General features: G+C 32.4%; 1 protein-coding gene and 1 long non-coding RNA gene across 2 annotated transcripts; both read left to right on the top strand.

The window, feature by feature from the left end:
- The first annotated feature begins 7,205 nt into the window (after window positions 1-7,205).
- On the top strand, window positions 7,206-13,845 carry LOC143242840 (sodium- and chloride-dependent GABA transporter 2-like). Its single transcript, XM_076486441.1, has 6 exons — window positions 7,206-7,410; window positions 9,639-9,770; window positions 10,550-10,652; window positions 11,723-11,823; window positions 13,192-13,363; window positions 13,714-13,845. The coding sequence occupies exons 2-5, from the start codon at window positions 9,744-9,746 to the stop codon at window positions 13,357-13,359; spliced, it is 399 nt and encodes a 132-aa protein (XP_076342556.1). The 5' UTR covers window positions 7,206-7,410; window positions 9,639-9,743; the 3' UTR covers window positions 13,360-13,363; window positions 13,714-13,845.
- Window positions 13,846-13,962: 117 nt separating this feature from the next.
- LOC143242728 (uncharacterized) lies at window positions 13,963-18,514 on the top strand. Its single transcript, XR_013023178.1, has 2 exons — window positions 13,963-14,894; window positions 14,931-18,514. It is a non-coding gene; the product is annotated as an uncharacterized LOC143242728 (long non-coding RNA).
- The last annotated feature ends 4,356 nt before the right edge of the window (window positions 18,515-22,870 follow it).

Raw genomic sequence — 22,870 nt, 5'->3', positions numbered from 1 at the left:
CCTGTTTTTTTATTTCTAGATCCCATTTTGTTTCTGTAAGGAATATGTTTATCTTGAATCTTTAAAAAATTATCTTTAAACATTTTCCACTACTGAGTAGTGCCTCAAAATAACTCAGCTGTCCAATTCAGAACACATCTCTTTCAAATTTGCTTTTTTTTTAAATTTGGAATCAAACTATCATTATTTCCAATTTCTAAATGCAGCTAAATATCAAACATAATACAGCAATGATCACTTGTACCTAGGTGCTTCCTAGTTTACACCCTCTTGACCATTTCCATATTAGAATTTAACAATAAATCTAAGATAGCATTATTTACAGTAGGTTCCTTGACCAATTGTTAAGAAATCCATCTTGAAAAGTTTTCAGAAACCTTTCTCCCTCATGGTTTGAGGGATTTTCATTTCCCAATCATTATATCTGTACTTAGAACTACCCTTAATTAAGATTTCATTAACAACTGAGATCTTCATCTTATTACAAAGTTTCTTCCTGATTTCATCAGTTCCATCTGGGGATTTGTAACACATTCTTACTAAAAGCTTTATCCCTTGCTATCCACTAACAGAAACCTAATCTCCTTGCTATTATCCTTAATATTCTCAACTTCAACAGTATGTAACTCACACTTCACATATACAGCCACTACTTCCCCTTTCTTTAATACTCTATTCCTATTAAGTAACCTATAATCATGTATTTCAAACTCATCTACATTTAACCATGTTTCAGTTATTCTAAATCTTCTATTTCTACCAGTGCCCTAAAGTCTTATACTTCTTTAACTTCTATCATTACTATAATGACAATTAAGCCTACTCTTGTAACTTGTACTGATTTCCGATGTTAAATTTTCCCGTACATCTTAGTTTTGTTTTATTTGGTTTATCTTTACCCTTCATTAAATAGTCCTAGTTTAAAACTTCCCTTACAGCTGAGTTAATCGCTTATAGACGTGTATTAAAATGGTAATTCGATTTGTCAATAGATACCACCAAAATTAATTTGAGAAATTCTCAACTTCCTCGTACATGAAAAGCACGTACGCCACTTGTTTTCAAAATATTTTCGGAACAAGTTAAACGTAAGTACATCAAATTCTTCACATTATAGGGATATTATAAACACTACACACACACACAAATATATATAGTTATCTTCCTCTTGTCAAAAGTCCATTTAGGCCTATTCAGTTACTTTAAAATTTCAGTTGACAAAACGAAGTTTCTTCTGTTACTATCTAAATATACTTCACTTATTTTATTATTGACTTGGGCCCGGGATGGCCAAGCGTGTTAAGGCGTGCGACTCGTAATCTGAGTGTCGCAGGTTCGCATCCGGGTCGCGCCAAACATGCTCGCCTTTCAGTCGTGGGGGCGTTATAATGTGACGGTCAATCCCACTATTCGTTGTTAAAAGAGTAGCACAAGAGTTGGCGGTGGGTAGTGATGACTAGCTGCCTTCCCTCTAGTTTTACACTACTAAATTAGGGACGGCTAGCACAAAGCTGCTTGAGGGCAATCAAAAATCACAGCAAGAGTGTTGATAGTGATTATTTAAGTTTGGTTGTATAACGTGGTAAGTTTGTTTGTTTGCCATTAAATATTAACTCACCAAATAAATTGAATAATAACTCTTAAACTAAACAGTTTTGTATGTCCAAAAATATTAATTACTAATTTGAAATCATTCTTTCCCCAACTTGTGTGTCTACAGTGAAGTTATAATTTATAATAATAAATAATCATTTTCTTTGAAACAAACATGGATTTTTAAAGCGATAAAACAGACAATTTTTAAATACTCTATAACTTTTTATTTTCTATTTACATAGATTTTATTTTAATTTTTTTATCGATGTGAAATTTGTGAAAATTCGGTACAAGAAAACATAAATCGAGTTTCACTGTCTCTTATTAGTGAAGAAAATCGTCTGATCATAGAAGTTCTATTGTTGTCTTGCATCTGGCTTTCTAATTCAGTTAAACACCAGTCAAAATCTTTTTGTGGATCTAAATATGTTTCAGGAGCTTACTTTTCTCAATTTTTCTATGTACTCTAGTCCTCGGAACACTCTGATTCTGATGTATATATATATTCATAAAGAGCAAATGCCAAGTTACTTTAAGAAATCTGATAACAATTTGTGATGTAAGCCAAAGAAAAAAAAAAGAGTTAAATTATAAAACTAATTATATTTAGCTCTCACAAACTGAAATGATCAAACTTCTGTATAAACCTCACCAAAACTATTTTTATTGTGCACTTAATATTGGTGACAATGAAATCAGAAAAGCAAGTTTTATATTATATTATAGAGGAAACGAGACTCTAATACACTCACACCATGTAAATATGAACTAGATTATAATTATGATAGTTATGATACAATACCTTTGGCCATAGGTGAATTAAGCCTTACTCAAGCTGCATTCAATTGTTTATGTTCAGTTTTTGTTTTTGTTTCTAGTTTACCATAAACAACAACAGATGTAACGTATATCATTTTACCCTTTTTTCTAGCACATTTGTAAATATTATGTCGTTATGATTGATAGTTAGTTTACAAGTAAAACCAACAATTAAAGTAGGTAAAATAAAAGTGAATTATTTGAAACTCCCTTCAAAATGTAGTAAATAATTTATTCGTCATATTAATTTCACACTCCAATGTACTTGATTGTATATTTTGTACAAATGGTTCTGTTCTTTGAATTTAATTAAGACGTTAGGTGATAATTAGAAAAGAAAATATTGAAATGTCGGAAATAACACGATTTGTTTTGTGTAAATATGTTTGTTATCAACATACACTTGTAATTTAGTGTTCAGTGAATATTGTTTTTACATTTTCAAACCTTATAAATAGTATGTAAATACAATTATTTTCCCTTTATTATATTAGATTACTGAACACTTCACGTTTATGAAGATCTATGGTAAATTTAATAATTTTCTGATATTGCAATTTACCCTTACACGGACAATAAATAAATAGTTTATTTACGTTTAAAAGCCGAGATGTGTAATAAAAGATGTTATGTTTTATTCACAATTCAAGAATGTAGTTCCCTAACACAAAATATGAAAGTACTAACCTCATATTTCTGAGCATACTTCTATGCATGTTAATAAACAATGGAATGGTTTATTTCTAAACTAATATTTGTAGCTTCTGTGTGTTTGTGTATTTCATCCTCCGTATATGTAATGCAAAGACTACCATACAGATTCCACATACAGATAGAATTGTCGGTGAGTGATTTGACTTCGTACACGTGCAGGTAATAATCACAATAAATCTAATCTTACGATGAGTCTTTAATGTAGATTTCTGGTCCAGTGTCCTCCGGAGGTTCTGCGGTAAGTCTACGAACTTATGGAGCTAAAATTCGGGTTTTGATTTCCCACGGTGAACACAATCTGATTTTCTTCTGTCACAAACAGAAATCAGTTTCTATAATAAAAACTACCAGTAGTATAGTAGAACAATACTGTATTAAAACATAGATTGTCGAGTGAACCAAGGAAGCCTTCAGAGTAATTATTATCAATAACTATCAGTAATAACAACAATATTATATTAGAACATAGATTGTCGAGTGAACCAAGGAGGCCTTCAGAGTAAATATAATAAATAACTGTCAGTATTGACAACAATATCAGAATAAAATACAGATTGTCCAGTGATCTACAAAGGCCTTCGGAGTAAATAGTATAAATAATTACTTCAATTAAAAGATCAGTTTTCAGGTTTTATTATCAATTAATAGCAGTATAATATAGAAAAATATAAATCACGAAATAATATCAAATAGATATACAATTCAATATTAATAACTTAAGAAATAAACAATGTTCAGTCAGCATCCTTTAGAATATTATATAACACACGAGTATTAAGCCCATGTTGTCTTGTGTTATACACAACACACAAAATTTAAATCTTTATCTTCTATTTATAAATAGCACACGAGTGTTATATCGGTGTTCTATACTATTATACACGATATGCAAGTGTTAACACTGTGTTCTCTACTATTGGCCAGGTGGTTAAGGCGCTCGACTGGTAATCCGAACGTCGCGGATTCGAATCCCCGTCGCACCAAACATGCCCTTTCAGCCGTGGGAGAGATATAAAGTGACGGTCAATCCCGCTATTTGTTGGTAAAACAGTAGCCTAAAGAGTTGGTGGTGGGTGGTTCTGATTAACTGTTTTCCCTCTAGTGTTACACTGCTAAATTAGTGCGGCTAGCGCAGATAGCCCTCTTATAGCTTTGCGCGAATTTCAAAACAAACAAATCAAGCTGTATTTCGTTTGTCTCTTCACAACCAGTCTTTCCATTTACATCTTACTGTGAAGTCTCTCTGTAATTCTTACCTTAAATGTCATTATACAACTTAAGTTGGAAGTGGAAACGTTATGCAATTTTATTTGAGATAAACAGATATCGATACAGATATTTGATTTGCGTTAAGAAGTGTCAGGCCTTTCGTTTGGCTTCCTAGTTATGGCTTCATAGGTATGGCTGGGGACTTAAAACGCTAGAAACCGCTAACGTGATACGTACCTTCAAAGTTAACTATAAACAAACATTTCCTTCCTGCTTGTGCCAAATTTTGTTTTATAGATATCTTGTCGTTTAACATTTTCGAAGTTTATTCTCTACATTATGTAGGAATAAATTTAATGAACCAGCTTTTTGTTTAGTTGGGAAATAGCTCAGTGAGTCGTTTTTTTTTTTTAAACTAACTATGCTAGAGGAAATGGTATCAATTACATCAGCTGGCAAAGAATGACATTTTAGTATTAATGTATGTCTAACAGTAAGACACACAATTCTTTTTGTCCACCAGATTTTCATTTGAGGCCATGTATTAGATGACCTGACAGGTTTTGTTATGAAGCGAAAGACGTGTTTATTTTATATATCTCTGTTAATCAAATACGATTCACATTTAGTATCGAAAGGAAGCGGCTATGTTTTAACCTTAACCTAAAACATACAGCACAGTAAAAGAGGTACATGTACTTACTTTAAGTGTCTCAATTTATTTTATAACCACTATTTCAAGTTTCATAACTGTAAACACATTTGCAAGTGTCGTAGCGCTAGACTTGACTAACAATTGTTCAAATTGTAATACTCAAAGGAATCAGGACAAATCGTCGCATTTTTTATAAACAAATCACTACACGTCATTCATTATTCGCACTTGTTGATAAACTCAACAACACTGAATGAATATTTTATCTCCACACATAGCCAATATCACTTCACAGATTACTGTTTTTTGTTCTCCAAACAACTGGAGGCCAACATTACACCTTAAGCGACTGCCTATTGATATTCTAACATGTGGAAGGTACTATCAAATCATAAGTAAATGTTTTTTTTTGTTGTTGTTATAACAGTTGAAGGTGAAAATTACATCTTAGGCGACTGTATATTGTTATTTTAAAATGAGGAAGCCACCATCGCATCGTAAGTAACTAATTTTTTTATTTAATACTGAGAAGTTTTTAAGTGACTGATGTTTATATAAATAAGGAAACTGGAGTGAGATTTGTGATGTACGTTTTATTGAGACACAAACAGAACTGACCGACAAAACGACCTTCAGGTTTTTGATATTCGAACTTTTCTTTAACAGATCTGTCATGACGTCAAGGAAATAAAAATTTCTACGGGGCAAAACTCACTTTAGGATATATTAGGACTACTGTATTAACTAACTTAGGAAAAGAGTGGACGTTTGAAGCACGGGACATGAACTTCACACAGCAACCGAACAACAAACAACAGAAAACACCTTTCTACTCTAATGTTCATGGTTTTTACTTACTGCTTGAGGCAGCAAGTCAACAACCAACCATTCAGTAGGAAGCGCCTCTAGCATAATTTTATTAAATCAAAGGGTGAACAGAAAATCAACCAATAAAGTGCAGAACGAAGAAATATCCTACTTTCTGACCAATCCTGGCTTTAATAAATGTACATAAGGATAACAACGACTTTGCAATGTTGGAATTATTTTGTTAAATATATTGTCAGATTTAATATTATCTTTCTGAATTTCATTTCTAGATTTTTATGCTTAAAAGTTTGTTTAAGAAATTTAGAAAACTATATAAACAAAGAAGAAATTGTGGCAGTTTAAAATATAAAATTTTAACATACGAAACTTAAAAATGGATCTACTTGAATAAAACGTAAATATACATAAGTGACATCTCTTGGAACGCACAGTTACATAATGTATTTGATTGTACTGAATTAATGTCTCCCTAGATAAATTATTGTGTATATGTGCACATGAAAATGGTTTTAAATGAAACAATTTAGGGTGTGGGTGCACATAGAAGTTGTGTCTAATGGATTAAATGAAACAGAACATTTAAACAAATTTATTTTACTGGTTTTCTGAGGTGTATTTATTTCTTCATCGCTTCAACTGTACATGTATATAACTGTATGCTTTTTCAACTATATATATATACATATATGTCTTGACAGTGTATTTTGTTTTCTACAGCATTTGTTTATGTTAAAGTTATGTCCATGAATAAAGTATCTTCTGAAAATGAAACATCAGAAATCGTCAGTGTAGAAAATGGAGTGGAAATGATCACAATACCCGATGAAATGAATCAGTCGGTAACAAGTCCAGATAAGGAGAAAGAACCAGAACGTTGGGAATGGGAAGGAAAACTGGACTTTGTTTTAAGTTCTATAAACTACGCTGTCGGTCTTGGAAACGTATGGTGATTTCCATACTTGTGTTATGAAAATGGTGAAGGTATGTGTCTTGTGGTTTAATCCAACATAATATACATGAAACCTTTACCTTACTAAATGTTAAATCGATGGTTCTGATGGATTATATGTTGTTGTTTGTTATTTAGGGGCATTTTTGTTTCCCTACCTCATCTGTTTAGTCTTGTGTGCTTCTCCTCTATTCTTCCTGGAAGTGGCCATTGGTCAGTACCTCAGCGTTGGTGGTATCGGGGTCTGGAATTTAGTTCCTATCTTTAAAGGTAGCTATTGTTGTTTACTTCTAATGCCTTGGTATTTTTCACCTTTTCCGGATATATATAACTCATACTTGTGAGTTATACAAACATGTCAACTCAAATATGTTAACAGTTCTTATATTATGTAATCTACACTTTCACTAGGAATTGGCTTTGCTTCAATGACCATCATTTGTCTTTATAATATCTACCACGTGGTGATAATAGCTTGGACTATTTTCTACTTCTTTTCCTCAATGACGTCACCACTGCCTTGGGAATCGTGTGGTAATTGGTGGAACACAAAATACTGTATGAAAGAGGGAACCAACATCACGAATCTCAATATTACAGCCACCGAAGCAAAATCACCTGTAACCGAATTCTGGGAGTAGGTTTAATTTTTTATTTTTCTGATGAATCTATTATTTTCGATCAATAAATATAAGTCTTATTTGGATCTAGTGTTCTCAAAATATTGTTTTCTATGTATATATATACATATATATATTACAATGGGAGTACAATTAAATAACTATTTTCTATCAACATAATGTTATTATTTATTCATTTTCCACATTTGTACACTGGTTTTTAGTCCAGTTAACTGTTTACCAGTAATTTATATTTTTCTACTTTAATTTATGAAAAATATATTATCGATAGTCCAAAATGTTTAACTTGTCCAGCCACAGTGGATTTTCAACATTTATTTTAAGATATACCACAATGTAAAATGATAATATAATTTATTTATTAACTTATAATATATGTGGTTTAAGTATGTAGAACAAACAACTAATCCTTTACATTTAACTTTTAATCTAGGTAAATCTCAGAGTAATAAAGATCTTCCCAATTCTATTGAAATAAATTCCATTAACAAACATTCATTTACTAACGTCGGCATGGCCGAGCACGTAAGGCATGCGACTCGTAATCTGCGAGTCGCGCTAAACATACTCGCCCTCCCAGCCGTGGGGACGTTATAATGTAACGGTCAATCGCACTATTCGTTGGTAAAAGAGTAGCCCAGCAGTTGGCGGTGGGTAGTGATTACTAGTTGCCTTCCCTCTAGCCTTACACTGCTAAATTGGGGACGGCTAGCACAAATAGCCCTCGAGTAGCTTTGTGCGAAATTAAGAAAACAACAACAAACTAACGTCAAAATAACTATCTTAGAAAATTATACAATGCAAATCTACTAATAAAAAAAGGAAAATATTTTGAAGAAAAACTCCTTATTCTTATGAATTATATAATGATTTTTAAAACAAAACTACTGATTTTTAAATAAAATTATTTGTATTAGAATTTCAATTGAAATAAATACTTGTAATAGTAAAAAAAAAGAAGTAAAAGTGGCTTCCTAGTGGCATAACGGTTTTTCTGCAGACTTATAATGCAAGAAACAGATATCTCAATGTGTAACTTTGTGCTTAACAATGACAAAGTTAAAGGTAAAAATATAAAAAATATGATTACTTTTGATAATTTGTATGAGAATGTAAGATACTTCTTTTAGCAGATTTGTTAACAGCTAAAATTAATAATAATAGAAATTGTTTTTTATATAAATGATAGAAAATTTAAATATTTGTAAAATAATTGTTAAATTTTGAATTCAAACATCTTTCTATTAAAAGTTTAATTTTAAATTTGATTAAATTTTGTTTAATATCATTTTTAAGTAAAAGAGTGGAGGTTGGAAGTTTCAACTTTTAGAATTTTTAGGATGCTTTTAAGGTTGTATCTGAATATTAAGCGTAACTGCCTTCTCACAGTTGGCTGCAGCCCTTCTCAGCAAAGTTTAACTGAGCTGTTTCGTGGTGTGGAAGGAGGCGTGACCTTTGAAAACGTTTACGATTTTTAAAGCCTTTCTCTCGTAGATGCCGTCTTATTGTTCTTGAGCTGCATTTTGTGTCCGTAAGGGCCTTAATCTGGTTCGACGATTGGCTGTTGTCTTGCCGGACAACCCGTCGAATCCTCCTACTCAACGCCGGCGAAATATTTTTGGGCTGACCACTTGAAATTCTTGTTCCATATTCCTCAGGATCTTTTAAGAAATTTGCAACAGCAGTTTTACTACGCCCAGTCTCACCAGCGATGGCATGTTGAGAGATACCTTAATTTTGCAGTTCGAGAATGCTGCCACGTTCAAACTCTGTCAACTTTTTTGCCTTTGGCATGTTTGTACCCAATGTTACACAGGAGATGCGAGTGGAAGATGTTGACAATACTAATGCTTGAACACAAATGACTAAATTTCGTTTCGTGTTTACCGATTAACGCTTCATTTCAGTACGGTCTTAAACTTTTGATCAACTAGTATTTAGGCTAATTTCATAGTGTTCACATTTTTCCTATTAAATGCTAAAAAGGTTTTTTATTTTTATTTTCCCTTTTCTTATTGTCTTTTATCGAAGCTCCACTCAAATATGTGGTTGAGTCTAACAACGCAAGATGCATATTTTCTCTTTTTGTTCATTGATCTTAAGATTTTGGTTAGCAGTGTACATATACAATTTATATAGATCTGTCTAACTATGTTATTAAGTTACTTTGATCTGTATGTTATGACAACATGTGTACTGATATTGGTCAGTTTTTGTTTTTCAGTTCTGCACCGTAGAAACTTTCATCACAGGGATCGTGGACGAATGGCCATCTCTTTTGAGACCGCGAAGAGAAGTTTTTACCGTAGTAATTGTTATCATCTTATACATGTTAGGCCTACCAATGGTCACTAAGGTATGTTCCATAATATTAAAAAAAATCAATAAACGAGTAAAAGGAAGATATCATTATGGTAGATGTTTCATTTGTCCGTCAAAAAAAAAAAAAGTTCTCAAGCCGTCATCTTATCCAAGATGTCTTTAGTAATGGCGTCATAATTAATGGCGTCAATGATGATAACAGTAAGGTACTGCTGTAGAGTGAGATATTAGTTCCTGTAGAAAGATATCTATAACTATCTCTGTTTGTTATGTAATGATTGGTCTGTGGTACATGACGTCTAATGATGATGTGTAGTACATGACGTCTAATGATGATGTGTAGCACATGATGTCAAATGTTTAGTGTTTAGTATGTAATGTCTAATGATGATGTGTAGTGCATAATGTCTAATGATGATGTGTAATGCATGATGTCTCATGATGATGTGTAGTGCATAATGTCTCATGATAATGTATAATGCATGAAGACTTATGTTGGGTGTGTAGTGCATGATGTCTAATATTGGGTGGGTAGTCTAAAACAAATCTTATTCACTGTAAAAATGACGTAATAAATAAAACTTCCCATAAGCACAACTCACATTACTATTATATTTATTCAGTAACGTTCCACTTCTGATATATCTGTTTATTTCTGTGGCTTTACCATGGTGTTATCTTGTATCTAGAATATGGAAACTGTAACTTGTAATAAAATATATTTAATAAAAACGAAACTGTTAATAAATAATTCTGATTGGATTTCTTTAAACTGATTGTATTAGTCACTAAAATAATCTTTTTACTTTTCAGGGGGGCATGTACCTATTTCAACTGATGGATTGTTATTCTGCGAGTGGAATAACTCTACTCTTCATTGTATTCTTTCAAACTATAGCTATTACATGGGTTTATGGTAAGTTTCAAATTCATGTCCTGCATTATTTCTTACGTCACTTCCCACTTCTTATATATCTGTTTATTTATATGTTGTTATTCTGTTCCGTAGAATGTGATGATGTATTTTACGTATGTTAATCCTAGGAGGAGCTGTTGTACAATAAACAAGTTAATCTTGAAGGGTGGTATCTTATTATGTGCAGGTTAACCCTAGAGCATGCTGTTGTACTATATGCAAGTTACCCTTAAAATATGTTGTTGTATTATTCTCAAGTTAACCCTAGAATGTGCTGATGTGCTATATCCAAGATGATGATATATTATTCTGAAATTAACTCTAGAATGTGCTGTTGTACTATGTGCAAGCTCTCCCTAAAGATGATGATATATTATTCTCAAGTTAACCGTAGAAGATTGTGTCTTACTCAAGTTTCACTTCAGAGATGATAGTTAATTATTCGTTACATTTAATCCTTGTATTATTGTACTCAAAAGTCAATAGTTTTTAACAACTTACTTTTTTCTTCGCTTCACTTTTTCTAGTGTTTTTTTTAACTTTATCACCACAAAGGATCAGATTCGCTATTCATCCTTTAAATTATCTTCTTACCTTTTGTTTTGTTTTTTAAATTTGCGAAGGTTACATAAGGACTGTCTGCGCTAGCATCACTAATATAGTAGTATAAGATTAGAGAGAAGGCAGCTAGGTGTCACCACTCGCCGTCAACTCTTGGGATACTCTTTTACCAACGAATGGTGGGATTAATCATCACTTATTAATTAATTCACTTATTATTAATTCATGGCTTAAAGGGCGAGCATGTTTCGTTTGACGGGGATTCAGATCCACGACCCTCAGTTTACGAGTCGAGCGCCCTAACCACCAGGGTCTTTTTTTGTTTTTAATCTTTTGTGGGATTTTCAGTTGTTTTCATTATAAACTTTGAACTATTAATTAACAAATACACTTTTAATTTGTAGATTTGAGTTAATTCAAGTTTTATGTCAAGTGGTTTTTTTACGTGAAGGTAACAACCAGTAAAACAATAAATTTGTTAAAATATTAATAACAATAAATTATTTCAGGTGTAAAAAGGTTGTCTAGCAACATTGAAGAGATGACAGGATATCGGCCTAACTGGTACTTCCTCGCTACCTGGGTTTTTGTCTCTCCAGCCATTTGTTTGGTAAGTTTGATACCCCTATATTACCAATAACAGTATAACATTGGAATTAGTGGATTATATCAGCACGCGATTATTGGTATGTTAAGGGTGAGTTCGGGTTTGGTCCCAGAAACGTCCTCACCTAAATGCCACAGACTCCTTTCCAAGAAGAAGAGGACGAAATTCGACTGAAAATCCAACTGGAATAATGAAAATTTAAGGATAGATTTCTATGATTGTTGAATTCAACTCTGATATCGAAGTTTGTTTGTGGCACCTTTCAGGGTTGAAAAGGCACAATTCTGATATAAACATTAATGTTTTATGTGTTAAAGATGGCACCGTTCATTGAAAATTAAATTTAGTTTTAACAACCGCAATTTTTGTATTACATTTAAAACATTTATCAATAAGTATTTAATCAGGATCTTGACATACTGAAAGTCCTGTTCATGTTGAGCACACAGTACTTTTATTTATAATTATGTGATAAAGAAATGATGGCTACACATACCACAATTATTTTTATAAATGTTTAAATCTTGAATACACAAAATGTAGGACCGATACGGTCAAGTGCTTAAGACAATCGACTCGTAATCTTAGGGTCGTGGGTTCGAATTCCCGTCACACCAAATATGTTCGTCCTTTCAGTCGTGGGGATGTAATAATGTAACGGTCAATTCCATTATTCGTTTGTAAAAGAGAAGCTCACGAGTTGGAGGAGGGTGATGATGACTGGCTGCCTTCCCTGTAGTCTTACACCGCTAAATTATGGACGACTAGCGCATATACACCTCATGTAGCTTTGCACGAAACTCAAAACAAACTAAACCAGAAGTGTGAATTTTTTATTGATTTTTTGTTTGAGGTGTCATTCAATAGATGGCGAAATATTTCATGAGCCTCAATCGCCACCTCTGATATTGAGAACTAGTTGTATTTCAGCACAACAGATTGCATAATAGTATTATTTATTTCGGCCACTGACATTGACATAAACAGCCACGCCATATCTCAGTTACGGTAAACTGTATTGACCCTCACCTATGGTGGAGTTATAAAAGTATTTAGGGATAATGGAGGACCTAGATTTGTACATTTGTTCACTGTAAGTAACGAAATGAACCTTGAACATTCAGCAAGTGAGAATACTATATGTTAATTGTGATAACAGATCATTTTTCTCACTTACTCGATAAAACTGGCATTATGTTAACTCAGTCACGTTTCTCACAATATCAAAAACATATAAATAAATACCTTATCTTTAGTAGCTAATATATATATATATATATATACACACAAATGATGTTCAATTTTATTTCAGTTTCATTCAGAGAACCAGAGAATGTCTTTTTTCTAATTCTAAATACATATTTCCTTTAGGGAATATTCCTGTTTTCAGTTTTGAGATACAAGCCTTTGGTGTATGCAGAGACTTACGTTTATCCTTGGTGGGGAGAAGTCTTAGGCTGGGGGGATAGCCCTGGCTTCAATGTTATGGATTCCGTTATATGCTTTTCATTTTATGCTGGTAACACCAGGTTCTCTTAAGGACGTGAGTTGCTTTTCGTCTTTATCAAAAGTAAAATTTTAAATATTATTGATAAATTATTTATACTGAAACTTATTATCATGTTTTCCTTCAGTACATAATCATATTACTAACACTAGATCCTCCTTTAGTATATGATCATATTGTAGTAGATTTTCAACACTTATATTGACTATAGAGACAGTCTCAAAGTTGGCAAATAAAATATTACTGAAATACACCAGTTTCTTTACGTATAAATATCATTTATGTTAATATTTCCAGATATAATATTTATGATGATAAATGAGGTTAATATTCAGATTAGGAAGTTATACCTCAACTATTGAATTCGTTTTTTTTTTTCATTTCAGCGGCTGATTGCTGGCATAACTCCTACACTTCGACCTTCCAAGAAATAAACAAAGGCACTTGGTGAAGATTTCGAGCTTCCCAAAACTCAAACGAATCAACTGTCAAACATTGGAAATTATACGTTGGCAATCTAAGAAATACTTCACATTTAAATGTTAAAAAAGTCTATGTGATCATATTACTAACACTAGATTCATAGACTTTTTAACATTTAAATGTGAAGTATTTCTTGGGATTTTCTACGTATAATTGATCTAGTGACTAGATCCTTCTTTAGTACGTGATCTTATTACTAACACTTGATCTTTGTTTGGTATATGATAATATTTTTAACACTAGGTCTTCCGTTAATTCATGATTATATTACTAACACCAGATCTTCCTTTAGAAAATGACAATATTACTAACACCAGGTCTTCTTTCAGTACATGATTATATTACTAAATCTAGATCTTGTTTTAGTACATAATCGTATTTTAACACTTGGCTTCCTTTAGTACACCATCGTATTACTACACTCGTTCTTACATTAGTGCATCATCATATTACTAACACTAGAGAATCCTTCAATACATGATCATATTACTCACACCTGGTCTTTCTTTAGTACATCATCACATTACTAATACCAGATCTTTCTTTAGTACTTGATTATATTACTAACACCACATCTACCTTTACTACATGATCGTATCACTAACACAAGGTATTCCTTTAGTGCGTGGTCATATTTCCAACGCTAAATCTTCCTTTAGTACGTGACCATATTATTAACAATAGATCTTTAGTACCTGACTATATTGCGAACACTAGATCTTCCTTTAGTGCATTATCATATTACAAACACTCGGTCTTAATTTCCCACATGATCATTTTACTAACTCTAGATCTTCCTCTAGTACATGATCACATTCATAATATTTAATATTCTTTGAGAACATGATCATATTTTTAACCTTAGGTCTTCCTTTAGTACATTATCATTTTACTAACACCAGATCTTACCTTAGTTCATGATCATATAACTGAAACAAGATTTTTTTTTTAGTACAGGATCATATTACTACATCAGGACTTCTTTAGTTAATGATCATATTACTACATCAGGACTTTTTTAGTTAATGATCATATTACTACCACCATATCTTCCTTTATTTGATGGTCATATTACTTACAGAAGGTTTCTTTGAGTACGTGATCATATTACTAACAGAAGGTCTCCTTTGGTACGTGATCGTATTACTAACACGTTTTTTCATTAGTACATGATCATGTTACGATCGCTAGATCTTCCTTTAGTACGTGATTATATTAGTAAGACTAGATCTATAGAACTTGATCATATTTTAACACAAGATATTTCTTTAGTACATGATCATTTTAGTAACACTAGTTCTTTCTTTAGAACATGATCATATTTCTAACTATATATCTTCAATACGTGATCACACTACTAACACTAGTTCTTTCTTTAGAACATGATCATATTTCTAACTATATATCTTCAATACGTGATCACACTACTAACACTAGATCTTACTTTAGTTCATGATCATATTACTCACACTATATCTGTATCTTAATATAGGTCATGATCATATTACTAACAATGTATCTCACTTTAGTGCATGATCACCTAATTAACCCTAGGTCTTCCTTTAGTACATGATCAAATTAGTAACACTAGATTTTATTCTAGTACATTATCATATTACTCAAACCTGGTCTTCCTTTAGTACTTGATGATATTACTAACTCTAGTTCTTCCTTTAATACATGACCGTATTACGTCTTCCTTTATTACATGATGATATTACTAACACAAGGTCTTTCTTTAGTTCATGATGATATTACCAATACTAGATCTTACTTTACTTCATGATCATTTTACTAATACTTGATCTTTCTTTTGTACATGATCATATTACTAACACCAGATGTTCCTTTTGTACGTTATGATGTTGCTAGCACTAGATCTTTAGTACAAGATTTTATTATTAACATTGGATATTCCTTTAGTACATTATCATATTTTAACTCTAGGTCTTCCTATACTACATGATCATATCACTAACACTAGATCATCCTTTAACACATGATCATATCACTAATACTAGGTCTTCCTTTGGTACGTGACTTATCACAATAAATCATACTCTAGTACGTGATCATATTACTAACACTAGGTCGTCCTCACTAAATGGTCATATTATTAACCCTAGATCTTACGTTAGTTCATGATCATATTACTAACAATACATCTTCATTTAGTAAATGATCGTGTTATTAACATTAGAACTTCCTTTAGTACGTGATCATCTTGGTAACAGTAGGCCTTTCATTAGTACGTGATCTTATTAATAACACTGCATCTTATATTAATTCATGATCATATCACAAACATTAGATCTTCCTTTAGTATATGATCATATTACTAACACTAGGTTTTACTTTTCTAAATAATCATTTGAATAACACTAGATCTTACTTTAGTACATGATCATAAAACTAACACAAGAACACTCTTTACTAGATGATCATATTACTGACAAAAATCTCGCGTTGGTAGATGATCTTATTACTAATACTAGGTCTTAGTTTTGTACATCATCATATGAATAACACTAGGTGTTCCTTTATTACATGATCATAATTGATCAATGTAATCACAATGATCACATTGGTTTCTCTTTAGTACATTATTATATTACTAAGACTAGATCTTTAGTTCATGATGATATTACTAACTTTGATACATGGTAATATAACTAACACTAGTTCTTTGTTTAGTACATGATTATATTACTAACACAAGGTCTTCCTTTACTACATCATTATATTACTAACCCCAGGTCTTCATTTACTACATGATCATATTACCAACACGAGATCATCCTTTAGTACATTTTGATATTACTAACACTAGATCTTCCTTTAGTACATGATCACAAAACTAACACAAGAACACTTTTTACTAGATGATCATATTACTGACAAAAATCTCGCATTACTAGTACTAGGTCTTAGTTTAGTACATGATTATATGAATAACACTAGGCGTTCCTTTATTACATGATCATATTACTATCACTAGATCTATCCTTAGTTAATGATCATATTACTAAAACTAGATCTTCAGTACATGATCGTATTTTTAACACTAGATCTTACTTTGTTAAATGATCATATTACTTAGATTAGGTTACTTAGATTAGGTATAGTGCTAGGAATATTACTTAGATTAGGTTTCCTTTAATACATCATAATATTCCTAGCACTATATCTTCGATTAGTACAGATCATATTACTAACATAAATCTTCCTTTAGTACATGATCACGGTACTAACATTAGGTCTTCCTTTAGTTCAGGATCACATTTCTAACACTTGATCTTACCTTAGTACGTAATCGTGTTACTATCACTAGATCTTACTTTAGTATGTGATCATATTACTGACACAAGATCTTACTTTACTGCATAATCATTTTTCGAACTCTAGATTTTACTTTAGTACATAATCGTTTTACTAACACATGGTCTTCCTTTATAACATGAACATATTACTAATACTAGATCTTCCTGTGGTACATGATCATATTACTAACACCAGGTCTTACTTTAGTGCGTGATCATATTATTAACTCTAGATGTTCAGTACGTGATAATATTACTAACCCTAGGTTCTTTCAGTAGATGATGATATTACTAACACTATATTCTCCTTTAGTACATAATAATGTTACTAATGTTAAAAATATGATCATATACGAAAGAAACACATGGTGTTAGTCATATGATCATGTACTAAAGTAAGAACTGGTGTTAGTGATATGAACCTTGACTAGTTCTTACTCTAGTGTTAGTAATATGATAATTGAGTAGATCTATCCATAGTTCATGATCATATTACTAACACTAGATCTTACTTTAGTACATGATCATATTTATTAGCACTAGGTCTTCCTGTAGTACATGATCGTATTGCTAACACTGGATTTTCCTTTAGCTCATGATCATATTCCTAAAACTAGATCTACCTTTATTATATGATCATATTTGTAACAGTAGGTCTTTTTTTAGTACATAATCATATTACTGACCCTAAACGTCTTACTCTCTGATAGAGCAAGTAACTTCAATTTGAGATCGATTTCTGAAGTTCCTTTCTCGAAAATGAAAGGCCTGGCATGGCCGAGCGCGATAAGGCTTGCGCTCGGAATCTGAGGGTCGCGGGTTCGCATCCGAGTCGCGCTAAACATGCTCGCCCTCCCAGCCGTGGGGGCGTTATAATGTGACGGTCAATCCCACTATTCGTCGGTAAAAGAGTAGCCCAAGAGTTGGCGGTGGGTGGTGATGATTAGCTGCCTTCCCTCTAGTCTTACACTACTAAATTAGGGACGGCTAGCACAGATAGCTCTCGAGTAGCTTTGTGCGAATTTCAAAACAAACGAAAATTAAAAATATTTTGATTCTAAGCTCACAATATATTTATTTATTATATACGTCTAACTTCTAGATATAAATCTCAAATTTCAATTGGAAAATAAAGTAGAATTATCTTATTTTCTTCAAGCCTAATTAATCATGTTAAATAATGTTATTTTGAAAGACTGCATGAAAAAATTCCAAGGGTAACTCTATCCTTCAAAATTTTATTATGTGTATACTTGAATAGATTGAGAAAGTCGTAATAAATCACTTGATGTATTAAGAGTATAAAATTTTGTTATGACTTGAGGTCAATTTTTGTAATATCTATTTGTAATTCTCCTGATTAAATTATCAAATTGGTACCTTTTAGGTGGTTTGCTTGTTTTGTTTTTATTTGAAGTGAAACTATTAAGCCAGACAACAAAACCTGCTAAATCGATGTCATTTGAAGAACGGTTCCTTAAAAAAAAAAGATAAAATATGGTTGTCACATGGAGTTCACATATCAGCCCATACTGCCATTTAGGGAAGAGAGGGGTGACAGTGCGCTGGTAAAAAGTGGAAAACAAAGGAACCTCCAATAACTCATTAACGTCAAAACTCAATGTGATATGTTGTTCGATAACTGTACACAACTCCTAAATACAAAAAAAAGAAGAACCAGTTAACACATTGCTAGACATAACTTACCTACTGTAAGAGAAAACATAAATAACAACCGAAACAGTAAAGCACATTTAAATCAGTGTAGTCTGTTTTATCGTGACAATAAACGTTATCATATTCAAGACAAGATCAAAGGTCATAGAGGGATGAGATCACATAATACTCGTATGTTGGTACTGTGGATGTCAAAGAAATGAAAGTAAATCATAACACACTGCTTTTGGTTTCAAACACCAACCTCACTAGTTTTACTCCATCTGTCATGCAATTTATTGTGTTGAACGTTGAACTTTAACAATTCATAATCTATTATAGAAAAACCACCTACAAATATCATATTAACTTACAATTTGGTTTGAAAAATGTACACTTAGTTAGAATCTTGTTGAGGTTGATACAAACATGTACACACTAGGATAAGGCTGTCAGAAAAAAACAACAAAATAGAATGTAACTGACAGAAATAGTTACAAACTAGGATGTATCTAACAGAAATAGTTACAAACTAGGATGCAACTAGAAAAAAGAGGTACAAGCTAAGATGTAACTAGCAGAAAAAGATAAAAAGTTGGATGCAACTAACAGAAGTAATTACAAAATAGGATGTAACTAGTTAAAACTGGTACAAACTAAGATGTAACTAGTTGAAACTGGTACAAACTAAGATGTGACTAACAGAAACTGGTACATACAGGGATGTAAGATTTATATATAAGAATCATATTTTTTGTTTTGACGATATTCTTAAAGCAATTTCTAATCCCAAACGATTTTCTAACTGTCGTTTTAATTTTCCATTAAGAAATCCAGTCTGAAGAACAAACGTGAGAAAGGTAAAACGTATTTTGGTTTTAAAGTTTTTAATTAAAAGGATGTTTTTAAACTCTATGAAAGTATACATATCACACAGTAATAAAAATACAGACCTAAAGAATAGATATTTTATACCGTTTGACCCTCTGCTTTCAGCTGTGGCGACTCCAAACTGAAATACAGATATTATTATTAAGAACATGATTTATAGAGGGCAGTAGTATCAACTTACTACGTGCAGTATATTTTCAGCCATTGTTATGGTTTTTGATAATCATGAGATATTGCATGGAAAACAAGTAATTATTGATAGAAGGTTTATAGAGTTAATACGACGTAACGACGACCCTGAGAAATAAAGAGTTTGTATTAAACTGTCGTCTTTACGAGGAATTTGTAAATTTGGAAAACATCTGACTCGAGTCTTAAAACTTTGGATCTGAAGATGTCCATTGCCATTTACTTGAAATTTGTAATTTTTGAAAGAACTGGGACTTGAGCCTTTAAAGTTAGGATCTGAATACTCCATTTTGCTTCTATGTTATGTTTATCTGTTTTGAGCCTACAGTTATACTGTGAGCTGTCTGCGCTCTATTACTAGAGGGTAAACTGTTGCGTTATAAATCCTGAATTTACCTATGTATTTTACTTATGCGTATCATATTTATCGTGTTAAAAGTGAAAAGTAGTGACGTAAGTTATGTAAATTCATGGTTATTCAAGGACATGAAAAGTTGCTTCCCTTATATGTAATTGTATAAAACGCCCATAAAAACTGCCAAAGACAAAATGTAAAACCGAAAATTTGAACGTATCCTCACATCGACTCAACAAACCTTCGTAGACAAATTCAGTGTTGATCGGTCAATAAGGGGCGAAGTAGTTGTAAAAGAAACGCTCATAAAACCGTAAGCCTCAAAAGATCTATGTGTTTCCCCATGGACCCAATGAACCACCATACCGAGTTTGGTGAAGATCCATCTACCACCGGTTAATGGTAAAAAAACGCTCATAAAACTGCAAAATACAGAAGTGAAATATTCTAAGTATATCTTCATTGACCAGATGGAACCTCTGTATTGCTGTTTGAGCTGAAATTCCTTACGGCTATAAAAAAAACTGCTAAAAATTAAAAGAACAAGTACGTTTTCTTATATAATTTATCTCAGTGTTCCAAATGTGAGAATACTTTTATTTTTTAGATATTTTGTCTTATTTCAGTTCCATCTATATCCATTTTTAATGTGTGATGAAGTGTAAAACATGGAGAAATAAAATTTAAAAAAATGACTAGTATCACAAAACTGATATCCCATACGATACAATACTTTAAACAGTTTACATGCGTTTATTCAAGAAATGTTTGAAACATTCAATATCTAATGTGACTTCCACGGGCTGTGATACACTTTTGACACCGATTTGGCACACTTCGAATCAGTCTATCAATGTTATCTTGGGGTATGGGAGCCCACTTGTCTAGCAGGGCTTGTCGGAGTTCCTGTACATTCTGAGTGGTGCCGTTCAATAACACACCTCGACAACATGTCCCAACAATGTTCAATCGGATTTAACTCTGGAGATCTGGCGAACCACTCAAAAGTCTATATGTCTTCCTCATCAAGGAAGTCCATACGCGTGCACAGTTAGGCGACGGGGGCTCGCGCGTTAACCTGCATGAAAATGAACCCATCGCCGACAGCACCGGCAAAAGGCCTCACAATGGGTTCCAGAATTTCGTCTCTATATTGTCGTGCATTCAGAGCACCCCTGTTGAGTATGAGTAAGTCGGAGCGGCCACCCAAGCATATGCCTGCTTAGACCATTACAGAACCATTACGGAAAATCGCTCTCCTCGACGTCTCCACACTCTCGCACGTCCATCATTATGAGACGCAGTGAACCCTTTTCCGAGTGACGTAAATAGACACTAATCCTAACGTTTCACAAAACTGTTCGATTACGTGTTGGATAAGTTTTCAAGACAAACATTTAATTCGATTTGAATCTTAATTATTTTATATGACGTTCAAGTATGCTAACTAAAGATGTTTTGTATAATTATTTAATTAAAATGTTAAATTAAGACAAATTAGATCATAGTCTATAGATATATGTTGCTGCTATGCTTAAAACCCTCATAAAAGGCCAATATTTGATTTTGTAAGATATACGTTAGAGTTAACACTAAACTAGTTGTTGTTTAAAACGTAGAAATGTAAACCCTCATTTTACTAAATGTTTTCATAGCGTGGCAAATTGATATAAACTGGGGTATGGTAAAAACATTTATAAACAACAATCCTTTAAGTATTATATTTCATGTTCTATAAACTAGGTTTTCAGTAACACGTGTCTTGAAGGTCAGAATAGGTTTTCACAAAATTCTTTAACTTGCGCATGTTCACTGAGTGTGAGTTTATAAACGATTGTTTGAAATCGTAAATGTAGCAGAAACTTTAGTGAAAAGGGCTATATGGGTTATGTTTATAGTTTTATAAATTTAAATACTGAGACAATCGGGGTCAAAACGAAATTAAATGTTATTTCATCAATTTCTACCAGGCGTCACTTTGACTAAGATTTGTTTTTAAAAGAATCTGAATTTCTCTCCAACTTTGCGAGTTCAAGATAACAGGTTACAACTAATATCGAAATCACTAAATCACTCAGCGTGAACTTGCAGTGCCGACTGGAGGCAGTAATTACTCAAGCTTACTACTCTCCCTCGCATAAAAAACACAAAATTATTCATTTGGCAGAAGGCCAAAAGTAACGTGTTTAAATTGGGTCACATGCTATCGGAATCATGGATAGAATAGCATGTAAACTGATAGAAACAATAAATAATTATATACTGAAGGAAAAGTGAAGGCAAACGACCAGTTGGTTTTAATTTGGTTTGCTTTGAATTTCGTGCAAAGCTACATGAGGGCTATCTGCGCTAGTCGTCCCTGATTAAGTACTGTAGGAAAGCAACTAGTCATCACTACCCACCCCAACACTTTGTCTACTCTCGTATAATTATACAAGATAACGTGTACACTCTTGTATAATTTTGAAAGGTAATTTTTTTAAACATTTAATTATTTTCCTATTGTAAATAATATTATATGATGATTAATTTTTAATGAATCTTTGTATGCATTGGAGCCTTTTTAACAATAAAATATTGTTTTCACTGCAAAATACTCCTGTCTTACAGGTAAATATCAGTTATTCTCTTTGAAATGAAACATCTGTT

Source organism: Tachypleus tridentatus, unplaced genomic scaffold, assembly GCF_004210375.1.
Source record: "Tachypleus tridentatus isolate NWPU-2018 unplaced genomic scaffold, ASM421037v1 Hic_cluster_2, whole genome shotgun sequence".
NCBI lineage: Eukaryota > Metazoa > Arthropoda > Merostomata > Xiphosura > Limulidae > Tachypleus > Tachypleus tridentatus.
This window is presented reverse-complemented; position numbering and strand designations above follow the sequence as displayed.